General features: G+C 35.7%; 2 protein-coding genes across 2 annotated transcripts in view; one reads left to right on the forward strand and one right to left on the reverse strand.

Moving 5' to 3' along the window:
- The window catches only part of LOC142341811 (phosphorylase b kinase gamma catalytic chain, skeletal muscle/heart isoform-like), a 236,509-nt gene that overhangs the window by 87,896 nt on the left and 135,488 nt on the right, over nt 1-13,125 (forward strand). The window lies entirely within an intron of this gene.
- Nucleotides 1-13,125, reverse strand: part of LOC142341809 (TPR repeat-containing protein DDB_G0287407-like) — a 36,430-nt gene that overhangs the window by 8,601 nt on the left and 14,704 nt on the right. The window contains exons 5-6 of the mRNA XM_075393050.1: nt 4,387-4,517; nt 3,470-3,621 (exon numbers count right to left, since the gene is read on the reverse strand). Coding sequence (XP_075249165.1) covers nt 3,470-3,621; nt 4,387-4,517 — 283 coding nt within the window. The remainder of the gene's footprint in view (nt 1-3,469; nt 3,622-4,386; nt 4,518-13,125) is intronic.

The raw sequence follows: 13,125 nt of genomic DNA on the forward strand, positions 1-13,125 counted from the left end.
AACATTTAAATCTTGAACATTTCTGCTCAAAGTTTTCCTCTACCTTTCAAACTCGAAAATCATTTTACCGACTGAATTTCAGTAACAACTTATATCTGTTAAAATTTAAAGGACATCAAAAAACATAACATTTAGTGGACCCATGTATTGCATTGCTCTTTTTTGACCATTTTTTTTATATGGTGGTAATTCGCGAAACAAATTTTCAAATAGGCACTGAGTCCAAGTGGTTATAGAAAATTTCTTCATTTTAAGATATAAAAAACGAAGAAAAAAGAGAGAAAATTGAAAATTCTATGGATAAATCATATCATTTAGTTGTTTGCTATATCTGGTTTGTCAACTGTTCATAGCAGTTTGGTGTACATATTTATGAGCGAATTTAAAGTGTTTCTCTTTATATTAATGTTTTTCTTCAAGTTATGTTTTCCTTGTGATTGATGGTTCCTGTCGGAAATCAGGATCCTGTGAAAAGCATCTTTTTTTGACAAATAAATGAAGATGCATGTTTTTGCAATGAAACCATTTGATAGTTTATGATTACAAACCGAGATAACAAACAAAAGTTCAATTAAAACTTGTCAGACATAAGTGTGTCGAAGCTATAAAGAAATATTTGTCCCCTAAAAATATGTTCAATTAAACCTTCCTCGAACACCAAAAATCTGTTGTGTGACCTCTCACTACTGAGGATAGATCACATGTAGACAAAAAAGGAGAAAAAGTGCAAAATTAGGTAAAATTTTTGTATTTTTTGAAAATAATTAATTTCAAAGTCATGAAAGCCATTAGCCCCAAAAAGAAATAATTTAGTAAAATTATTTATTCAAAAGAATCGCTTGAGTCCTTGTTATCCAGAATGTGTCTTGCATCTACAAAGAGAAGGTCAAAAATAGACAAAAATCAAAAATTAGGGTACTTTTTTCGGAATAGCCCGTAAATTTCCAGTAAATTTTTCCTTTCGAAACCAGTAAATTCATGTTGAATTCTGTGAAAACATTACATTTTGTACGCTTGCAGCTTTCCTTGCCGACAATAATGTCACATTTGACCTTTAATTAGCAAGATTAGGTAACAGATAGACAACAAAGAGCAAAAATTGAGGTTAGGAAGCGTAAGTCATGAAAGCCATCAGCTATCTACTCAAATCATAACATAGGCTCATTTATTTCTCAATAATGCAAATGAGACATGTCACTCTGCAGGATATTTCAAACCGCTAAGAAGACAAAACATAAACGACAATTGATGACAAAAAAACATATAATAAATAAAAAAGCTATGAACCGTCAATAATATTATTATGTGACAAAATGAAAAAACGTTAAAAACTGGCCGATGTCTAAAAATTTAAAAAAATGAACGCTATCAATGTCAACTCCCGAAAACCATAACTTAACCCGTCGAAGCTCTGAAGCCATATTTGGCCCCTCAAATATATTCAATTAAACCTTCCTCGAACACCAAAAATTTGGTGTGCGACCTCTCACTACTGAGGATAGATCACATGTAGACAAAAAAGGAGAAAAAGTGCAAAATTAGATAATATTTTTGTATTTTTTGAAAATATTTAATTTCAAAGTCATGAAAGCCAGTAGCCCCAAAAAGAAATAATTTAATAAATTTATTTATTGAAAAGAAGCGCTTAAGTCCTTATTATCCAGAATGTGTCTTGCATCTACAACGAGAAGGTCAAATACAGACAAAAATCAAAAATTATCGTACTTTTTCTGGAATAGCCAGTAAATTTCCAGAAAAATTTTCCGTTTCGAAGCCATTAAATTCATATTGAAATCTGTGAAAACATTACATTTTGTACAATTGCAACTTTCCTTGCCTACAATAATGTCCCATTTGACCTTTAATTAGCAAGGTAAGGTAACAGAGAGACAAAAATGAACAAAAAACGAAATTAAAAGCGTAAGTCATGAAAGCCATCAGCTATCTACTCAAATCAGAACATATGCTCATTTTTTTCTATATAAAGCAAATTAGACAGGTCGTTCTCCAGGATATTTCATATCGCTATAAAGACAAAACATAAACTACAATTAAAGACAAAAAAACATATAAAAAATAAAAAAGCTTTGAACTGTCAATAATGTCATTATATGACAAAACGAAAAAATGTTAAAAACTGGCCAAAGCCTAAAATTATAAAAAATGAAATCTATTAGTGTCAACGCCCGAAAACCATAACTTAACCCGTAAAACCGCAAAAAAACGTCAAATTTTAATTCAGTAGAAAGAAAGCGAAGAAGAAGCATTCTTTCTTTGCCAACACTAAGCTACAAGTTGACCAAATTAAAAGAAATATAAGAGGGCTAAATTCAATAAGACATTGTTTATTTAAAAGTCAAACCTGTTTAAAAGTCGAAATCAAAAATTTTGTTTGGATTGAAATTGTCCAAGATTGGTCCACACTATGCCCTACTATTGCTGTTTGTCCATTAAGAACACTCAAATTTTTATCATGTCATATATCTAGATAATTTGATAGTTAAAAGATTAAAAATATTTGCTACGTTTTTGATAATCATACAGTAAAGATAGCAAAAAGGGCAAAATTTTAATTCTGTACTTCTATCAATAGAAATGGAAGTACGATTAGCTCCCTTTGTAGATTACAAAGATTGAGTTTGTTGTTTTTGGGTGTATACTTCCGGCAAATTTAATCAAGGTGGACTAAAGGAGCTTATTTCAGGCATTTTTTGATGAAAAAGGATGAATTTTGAAATATTTAGCAAGATTTAGCCTAAAAAATAAATCAAAATTTTCAACAATACATTTTTGTCTTTGAAAGAAAATCAACATGACTATTGTTTACAATTTCTGCATATTTTAGCCAAATTGACGAAATTTAAGGCAAAAATTCCGGAAAATGAATAAAAATAACGCAAATCGGTCTAATATTCACAAAATTTCAAACCACGATAACTCGCTCTAGAAAACGATATTCAAGAAAATCTTTTTAATTCTATCTTCTAGGCTGGACGGGCTTTTTAATGATACCACTCACATCTACGATGAATATATCGATCGGTCAAAATTGTCTGAACAAAAAACTATTTGAGTATATATTCCCCTACCCTCAAGAGGCGTCGGAACAATGACCTTTCTGAGATTTTCAGTTGCCATATTAAAGTAAGACCTATTCAAAGTTGCTTCACTTTTAAACAAAAACTATTAGCCAAAGGAGCTTTTCCGCTCAGAAGAGAGAAATGTTTTGACAAACTTTAAACGTATGTTGGATCATTCTGCTCTACGCAGACATTATTTTTGTCTGACCACCAGAAAATTTTATATGATTAGTTGATCTTAGCATCATTGCGGTGATTTCATATTTGATACTTTTTTGAGATTTTTATAACCACAAAAATGATGGTGGGTGGTTGGTGACTGGGTGTTGGAGGGGCGAGGGGTGGAGGTGTGAAAATTTTTGTAGAGGCCGGATTGGGTGTGGGTGTACCTTGACGAAGTCCTTTTGGAAGAAGTAGCAGGATGCCAGTCCGTCCAGACTGCTCCACTGCTGGTCTGAGTTGTGATCTCTATGAATTTTGACAGCCTCTTCGAAACACGGAATCGCCAATTGCAATTTCTTCATCCCCTTGTAGCAATTACCTGGTAATCAACATTTCCAATCAAGCCACGGGAGCACGGGGGTAATCCATTACATCGAATCCTTTTAGAAAGGCCCCATTATTGAGGATAGTTTATAAAAAAATCGGGGTTGAATTGCAGGGGGCTAAAAAATATTGCACCGTATAAAAAGTGACGACACCGTATAAAAACTAAGAAAATAATTTAATCAAGATTTGACCAGCTGTGGAATTGACCTCACGATTTTTTTTGTCATATTCGCTTAAAATTTTGACCATTGGCTGACTCGGCCGCTGAAAATCACATTTGATTGATGTGTTTTGGCAATACCTTCTCGTTGATATTTTGTGCGACGACTAAATTTACGCTGCAACACGAGCGAGAAATCAATTATTAAAAAGTCTTCTTTTAATTAATGGTCTGATCATAAGCCACTTCGAATGAGCGAAAGTCAGGACTTCAATTACTCAATGATCTCGACATACGCAGGGTAAAATGGCAACCAAAAGCACCAAATGCTGATTAAATTTTATTGCGCTCTGATATAGGTGGTTTCGTTGGAAATAACGTTGGGGGGGGGGGCACAAATGAAAATATCAGGAATCTGATTCAATGTTTACAAAATGTATCTCTTTACAGCGGCTATGCGGGCATAAACATTAAATAATTAAACCAAAAGGATAATTATTGGTACCGATAACATAATTTATGACAACTATCGACATTGTTGCATTTGTAACTATTTGGGTAAGTTGATCATTCCTGGAAAACAGCAGATAAGCAAACCTAGTGTGTGAAGTGTTGTTGCTACTCTGCTCTCGATGTCTGATATGAGGTCTTTTCTGTTTATATAGGTTCTCTTTATGGCCAGAGTCTTGTTGAGATATCCAATGGATGCAGCATACTGGTTCTGGTAGCTGTAATAAGTAAAAGAATATAAGCTCTGTTGATCTGTCCGTTACATGTAAACAATGAAGGATTTGTTGTTAACATTAATTTAGAAAAATTAAATGAGCTTACAATTTTTTTTACTACTACTGTTTTTTGATACTTTGAAATCGGTCTGATTTATACCGTATTTTGGCCTCGCGTTTAATTACATACAAGGTTATAGAGAAATGAGGAAAGTCTGAATTTCAATTCTAACAGTGACTGTAATTAATTTTTCCAAAAACATACCAGCAATCAATTTAGTTATTTTAAATAAGTCATTAACAGTTGTTTATTTGTGGAGACAATCAAATAGGTCAACAGACATGCCAATGTAATGTTTCCTTAACAAAATTCAGCTGAACATTCTAATAAAAAACCCCATTGACAAAAATATGAGAAATCCGATTTACGCAAACTATCGCGAAAAAAAAATTACACAAACTACCAAAAAGTGAAAGAAAGGTCCCGAGTTGCCATTTCTTAGTAATCATACTATCGATAATCATACTGACAATCTATTGTGCTCTATTTTGAAGCATCAATCAATTTTTTATGATCTTAGCATGATTGTCAAGATTTCATACAAATTATATATGACTTTATATGGTTACTAAAAATAATATATGACTTTGTATGATTGCCAAGATGCTAAGAAACAATTATGGTGAGCAACACGGGGTAAGATTAAAGGAAAAAATGCTCTGCATTGCTGTATATATATATATATATATATATATATATATATATATATATATATGTATATAAATATATATATATATATATATATATATATATACAGCAATGCAGAGCATTTTTCCCTTAATCTTATATATATATATATATATATATATATATATATATATATTCATTTTGTTCAAATGGTCAAAAAGTTATTCAGGAACGTTGAATATTGCTCGCATGAGGGCGTGATTTGCGTTTAATGTATTGAGTATGATCTAATCATACGCCAAAATCACACCTTTATTTAAAAAATAATGATTTTTTTGTATGACCCGGTTAAATAAGAATTCATAATCTGGTTGGCATGATTTTTGTCAGAATTCAACGTTTGCATTCAGTACGAGGGCATGGTTTAAAATTTGAAACATTACGCAATCGGATGACGACGCTTGAAATGTTTTGTAATCAGCAACTATTTTTATAGCTAATAAACCGAAAACCAGTCTATCGGAAGTTCAATTCATAAACCTTAGCATCCAAGTTTTGGTCATAAAGCAATAGTTTTCCAGCAAGATCAAGGCCCAAAAACATCTTTTTACATCAATTCAAGTTCCATTTTGCCAGCAATCGGGTCTTCTATCTGAGCCGAGTTTCGTCACCGATACATATTTGAGACCTGAAAACATTAAGCCCAAAAAAATTTGCAATCGATTTAGCTTTTCAATAGGCTCAAGAAAAATTAGAATAACTGAACGTGTTTTGTGTTTTACACACATTTTGCGGCAATTTGAGCGCATTTTATAGTTAAAAAAATAGCGGTATATTTTTTCGATGGGTTGATTATTTAATTACATAACAGTTTTATCCTGGAAAGTCTGATCAAAGTTTATTTTATGAAGATCCTCAGCACTGATCTATTAGATTTATTCATTAGTTTTCTATTATAGACCTCTTCATTATTATTTTTTTATTCTATTTTTGTCAAATTTTGAGAAAAATTACGCATTTCTGATCATATTTGTTTTTTTTTGCGAATTGGGCATTCATAGATTTCACACATCGCAATTTTGCAGAGTTTTATGTTCATAAGTGCGTTGAAAAGGTACAGATAAATTTATCAATTGTGTACCAAGGTATGAATTTAATTTTAAAATTGAAATTTTTCGTTAGAGAAGAGTTTGATACAATTACTTACAAGATGTCAAAGACACGGAAACTAAAACTAACGATGTTTCTTTCACAGAATGTACAAGATTGTACAAGTTTGTGAAAGAATATTCACAGTTTGTACAAGATTCTTTCACAAAAATTATTGAGGAATAACACAAGAAATTGACTGTTTTTTAACTGATGCGCTGCAGTTTTTGGTAACAACAACAACAACAACAATTCCGATATAACCAAAATTTTTGCCTATCTTTTGCAAAACGTCGTTGTTTCAAGTTGGTTCTAATCTACAAAACGTAAGTTGTGGCAAACAGGTGTTTCAATTATAAGATTTTCCATAAATTTTGATAAGATTTTGCTTATTTTTGCTTATTTTGCTTATTTTGATAAGATATTGATTATTAGGACAATCTACGTCATCCTTTTCTCAAAATACTTTCTCGGATAAATTTAACTGAGTTGATTGAGGTTACCAAAAAGATTCCTCGAACAAGAAACATAATTTCAATAAATCGTCTTTAGATTTCTTGATTTTTTTCTAATATGCCAATCGTTGATTCCTTTTGTCAGTCATTTTATTCAGTGTATTGTTATGCTGGTCAAACTTTGAAATAATATGCACTAAAATTTAAATGATAGGAAACTGAGGATTAACTGCACTGCAAGGGTAATTTAATGCAATTGGAGAAGAGAAGATAAACTTTCAGCAGATCTAATTGTCATAGATGTTTTTGTTCAAATTTCGTTGATTTGAAACTAAAGACAACTGAATTAGAATCAATTGCAAATCATAAATTGTACGTGATTATGCTAAAAGGGTGAATTTAAAGAAAGCAGCGATTAGATATTGAGTTGAGTACAAATTCATCTGTCAAATTTTTAACTTTTGGTGATTTATTGGTTGTTTTCCCAGTATTTTTTTTTACTATTTAATTTTTTTTTAAGAAAATGTATAATAATGCAATGTATTGCAGGTGTAAAATGTATCCCAGATGCAGGTATGAGAAAAAGCTAGTTCAAGCTTCTAAAAATTCGGTCAACATATCAGCACATTTTCAAACCTGTTATTGGTTTGTGCCGGAGATATTTGTTACGAAGTAAATAAAACAACGAATTTTAGCCAATCAGATTCGAGTATTTCTAAACTTTAAAATAAGATTTAAATACGTTCTAATATACGTAGAAAGTTCCGAAAAAGTTCATTTAACCTAATTTTAAGTAAATATAACCACTATAAGTATCGATTAAGCTGGTTTTCGGCTTAATATTTTTAGGTTTTCTAGACAATTGCCGATTGAATACGAACTGATTTGACGTCAATAACATCAGACAAAAAACCAGTAAAAGAGCATCGGAAAAACCTTGCCGTCTAAGCTTTCACTTGTTGCTATGATCATCGCTAATGCTATGTACGTTGTCTACTTACGTTGCTTTCAGAACACGTCGCTTTATATATGAAAAAAGATAATTGAAGCCTTATCGGTAGACTGTTTTGACCTATTTACAGCTACATTTTGGTACCGCGACCCGGCTTACGAATACGGAATCTCGACATAAGGAATAGCCTAATTATGATAAACTTATTTAATAGATTTATTTGACTTGCTGTTGAGAATTGGGCTGCCATTTGTGGCGAGCGAACCGATCAATTTGACCATTTGTGTACATCATATTCAGTAGCAGTGCAATGCATAAGATCCACGTGAAGAACAAGAGCACGGTCGAGTCGACCGAATATTTCGACGGCAGATTCCAAGGCAACCGAGACGAATATTTGGACAATATTTCTGGTAGTAGCACCCTCTATATGGGCAATCTGTCTTCACATTCGAGGAGCAGATCTATGAGCTGTTTTCGAGGGCGGGAGATGTGAGGCGTGTGATTATGGGGTTGCACAAAGTGACGAAGACGCCATGTGTTTTCTGTTTTGTTGAGTATTACACTCCAGATGAAACGCAACAACTAAGGAAGATGGTTACTGATTTCTAAGTGGGAAACACAACAACTGTAAGACAGAACCAAATATTTACACGAATTTTTTTGCAGTAAATTTATATTGAATTTAGACGGCAAGAAACCCAACCCCTGATTTATTATGGCATGGGGTAGTCAAATCAAAATTTTAGGATATCTGGTCACCAATAACCCCTACAGTTGAATTTTTAAGAGCGATAAAACATCGATTTTGAAAATTTTGGTAGATTTAATTGATATAGTCGGTTTGTATATAAAAAAATAACCTCTGACATAGAGAAATTTGAGAGAAAATTATGATAAATTGTTCAATTTTGGAAATTTTTGGTCAATTTTGAGGCAATTTAAAAAAATTTAGAAAATTATTACTGAAAATTGATAAACCGTATTTCCGAGCATAAAGTTGACCTGTTTATTGAATTACCGTTCCGTATTCAAGAAATTGCCAAAAAATTGACCAAAAATAGAGAAATTGAACAAAAGCATAAAAATTTGACAAATTTGTCAAAAAAAACCATTTTTCCAGCAAGAAGGTTCGTAAACACAAAAAAGTTGTGAAAATTTTCACAACCTCCGGCCTACAAAAAAAAATTTATTGAATTCCCATAATTTTTCTCGTCGATCGTTTATGAACCGTTTTGCCCGTGTCCTTTTCGTCCTTTCACTCTTCAATTTTCCGTGTTACATTTTTTTTTTCAATAACGTCGCTCTCCCAAAACTTTGCCTTTCGTTTTTTCCGCTACTTTTCCGATTTTCGATGTTTTATGTCATATGTGATGAAGTATGTTGTTGTTTTGCTGTAGTATGTTGAGTATGCTAGTATACTGGTTTGTTGTTTAGTTCTTATAGCTTTCTAGGGTGTGACTTAAGTTTATTCTCGAGTTACGGCTGGATTGTCCGTTGACTTTTCAACTTTACTAATTTACTAGACCTTCTGTTGTAGTATATTGATTTTGCTGCTGTATGTTTGTGTGTACCTGTACGATTGCTAGTTGGTTTGGTCCTGTTGCATTCTAGGGTGTGACTTAAGTTTATTCTCGAGTTACGGCTGGATTGTTTCTCGACTTTTCCAACTATATTAGTCTACAAACACACTATTGTAGTTTATTCAATTTTGCTGTAGTTTGTTTAATAACGTTAGTATGCTGATTGTTTGTTACGGTTTGGGTTTTGCTAGGATGTGACTTAAGTTTATTCTGGAGTTACGGCTAGTAAATTTCTTGACATTTGCATCCTTTTAGTGTACTACTGCATTGCCGTAAATTAGTTTGTCGTTAAATTTGTCGTTATAGACCCATTATGAACTATATTAGATTGTCTTGCAGTAGCTTCTCTCCTTCTTCCTAGGGTGTGACTTAAGTTTGTTCTGGAGTTACGGCTAGGTTGTTTGCTTGAGTTTTTGCTGTGGTCTGCTAACATAGTTCTTTCCGAACTCATTTCCTGCCCGTTCCTCCCCACCGTCCCGTTTCGTTCGTTTTCCCGCACGTCCCGTTTCCGTTCTGTCGCGCATTGCTCGCTCGACTTCTCGTCTGTCCCGTTTCCGTCGCGTCGCGCGTTGCTTGCTCGACTTTCCGTCCGTAACGTCTCCGTTTCGTCGCGCGTTGCTCGCTCGACTTCCCGTGTGTCCTTTGCCTCCCTCCGCGTTGAGCGCATAGCGTTCAGCGCTCCACTTCTGTTTTTGTCGGGCACAGTGTGCTCGACGACTTTCTTTGCTCTTTGGGTGGTTTGTTTTACAGACTGTCTACAGTGTGATGTGTCTGGTGTCTTTTGCGTTGGGTTTGTTTTGCGTGGATTTGATTTCTTTGGAGTGTGCATATAATAGATAACCGTGTGCTGTGGTAGTTTTGCTGGTATTTAGAAATAATAACATCGTGATGTCTAATAGTCTTGATCAAAAAGTCAAAAAGATGTACGCTGCCAGGTCAAAGCGTGAAGCTGAATTGCATGCTATACATGAAGATATTCTTCATTGTATAAATAGTCAAAGTAGGCGAGTGAAAGTTGAACGCCTAGTAACAAAGTGCAACGAAGCATTTATGACCGTTGTAGACAAAAATGAGGACCTGATTGCATTTGCTGGAAAAACAGAAGATCCAAGTGCACTTGTTCCTTCATTAGAGTCTTACTTGGAAGCAATGACAACGAAGAATGACAAGATACTCACTTCAGTACGAAACTACATCAACTCTGCTGATGATAAAGTGAGAGAGTTCCAGGAACCAAGGGCTTCCATTCGTTCTAGACTTCCCTCTATTATGACCTCGTCAAAAACATCTAGTCAGCGTAAACATGATTACGTAATTGCTAAAATGAAGCGCGAAGAAATTGAAAAACAGAATGAGGCAGCCATTCGCCTTGCTAAACAGAAAAAGCAAATAGAATTAGATGAACTGGAGGAAAACAACAGGAAACGTTTGGCAGAGTCAACTCTGCAAGAATTTGAATTGCTGGACGCCGTTTCTAAAGGTAGCCAATCTGAAACAACTGCAAGTGCCAGGAGCTCAATGAGAAGTGAAAAGGCTGTCCAAGACTGGATCAACACCTCACTTGCTTTAAGTTTTCACAATGAGGAGAAAACTAGTGAACCACAGGTTATGATTGACCCTCCAGAATGTCCTAGCCACAACAACGGCAAAACAGTGGAAGATCAGAACACTGAAATTTCAAGGCATTCTATTCCAAAAAATTGTCGAGGCAATTACATTTTAAGCAATGAGACCTTGCAGCAACTCGACCCCTATTATACTCCACCTGAAAATTTTTTGGCTGCTGCTAACACACAGGCGTTGTACCAGGCGCACCTAAGGGCGCAAATGAATCAAACAGGCCAGCAAGGCACGGCGCTCCCAAGCATAACTAACCAAGGAACCGCGGATAGTCAGCCACCTTCTGTACAAGCCCCAGAGGCTTCTTCACCGCCCATTCAACAGCCCATTCCACAACACACGTTCGCACCACAAGAAAATCAGAATATTGCAACCAAGTTTTTTCCCAACGCACAACTTCAAATTTCGCAATCCAGGGGACCTGAAACATCAAGTCTGCCCGAGAATAATTCGGCCCAGCGTATATGCCCCCGACAACAAATTAATTTTGTCCCCCGAGCACCAAACGCCACTCTTCCTCCTTTTCAGACAACAAATCATCCAGCCCCCGCAAAAAACGTTCCCCTGCACCCAAGCGCCCCACCAAGTCCAATTATTCAACAGCACAACTCCGAACCCGCTCATCCTAACGTCCTTCCCATTCCGAACCCAGTCTTCGCACCTAACCTCACTGCTCCCATCCCACGCGCCCCTTTGATTAATCCTCATCTTGTCAACAACACTTTCCAGCAAAATAATAACCCAGTACACAAAACTGTACGTTCCGTTGCTGCTCCTGTCCCAAATATGCCCAATATCCCTCTCGGCCAAAGTTTTGTGCCAAATATGAGTCACTGGCGTTTTCCACAGCACAGACCGTCATTAGTCAACCAAGACGCTACCACCGTAAATAATGTTGCTCCAAATGTACAGGCACACATCGCACCATCAGTTACTAATTTTCCACAACAAATATATTCGAATTCACCCCTTTTGATTGATATGCAATCACCATCCGGCACACATCAGGAAAACCCGATTGCAACTACAAGTAATATTGTACCTGGTTTGGCCACTCCGGTTATTCAGCCAACATACCCTTCTGTTGGGCCCACTCCGTTGAGTTGGAGTGGTCCGCAGGTGTCTGAACCTGCCCCTCCGATACCGGACAATGCGTCATTGATTAAGGAGTTGGCTGACGCAATAAACAGCAAGAGAAATGACCCCTTGCCAGAATGGAAACTTGCTCAGTATAATGGCGATCCATTACAATGGCACGAGTGGTATGGTCAATTCAAAAGCGCGATTGACTCGCAAACGCTCACTGATGACGTTAAGTTGACATACCTTAAGACACTCGTCACTGGTAAAGCAAAAATTGCAATCGCCGAGTTTGCTTACTGTGGTTTAATGTACAAGGATGCACTAAGGACATTGGAACGTAAATTTGGCCAGCCACAGGCAGTCGTAAGTGCACACTTGGATAAACTAAGCAACTTCCCGCCTCTTAAAATGCACAATAGTGATAACATTATTAACTATTCTGCAGCCATATCCGGCCTCGTTGGGGTTTTCAAGTCACTATCATATGATGCTGATTTGAAGAGCGCTTCCCTACTTAACCAAGCGGTACAGAAGTTACCACCAAACATGAAAGAGTCATGGTCACTCTTTACGGTTAAGAAGCACTGGGTTAAGCCTACCCTCCTTGATTTTAACGATTGGCTTAAAGAAAAGGCTGAGGCCCATGATCTTATGAAACAAAGCTCAACCAAGGCCAAACCTGAAGAGAACATCAGTTCAGTAACAAAGACCAAAACAGCCTCAAAAGTGTTTGCATCAAACTCACAACAAAGGGAAACAAAGAAGCAAATGCCATCTTCTTCCACAAACACTTACTCTCGGTGCATTGTATGCAAAGGTAACCACCGGCTATGGGAGTGTCGAGTTTTCAAGGAAAAGACTCCAACCCAGAGAGCTAAGTTGGTGGCCGATAATAAACTTTGCTTTTCGTGCTTACGTGATAAGCACACATTCCGCCAGTGTCCTCAACCAAGAAAGTGCCGAGCAGGAGGGTGTAATAGTTCGCATAACTCACTATTGCATGGAGCAGATAGGGTTTTCCCAACGAAACAGTCAACAAATCCCAATACTATCCAGTCTTCTGGCAACACAGGTCAAAGTA

Source organism: Convolutriloba macropyga, chromosome 6 (assembly GCF_964194025.1).
Source record: "Convolutriloba macropyga chromosome 6, txConMacr16.3, whole genome shotgun sequence".
NCBI classification, from domain to species: domain Eukaryota; kingdom Metazoa; phylum Xenacoelomorpha; order Acoela; family Convolutidae; genus Convolutriloba; species Convolutriloba macropyga.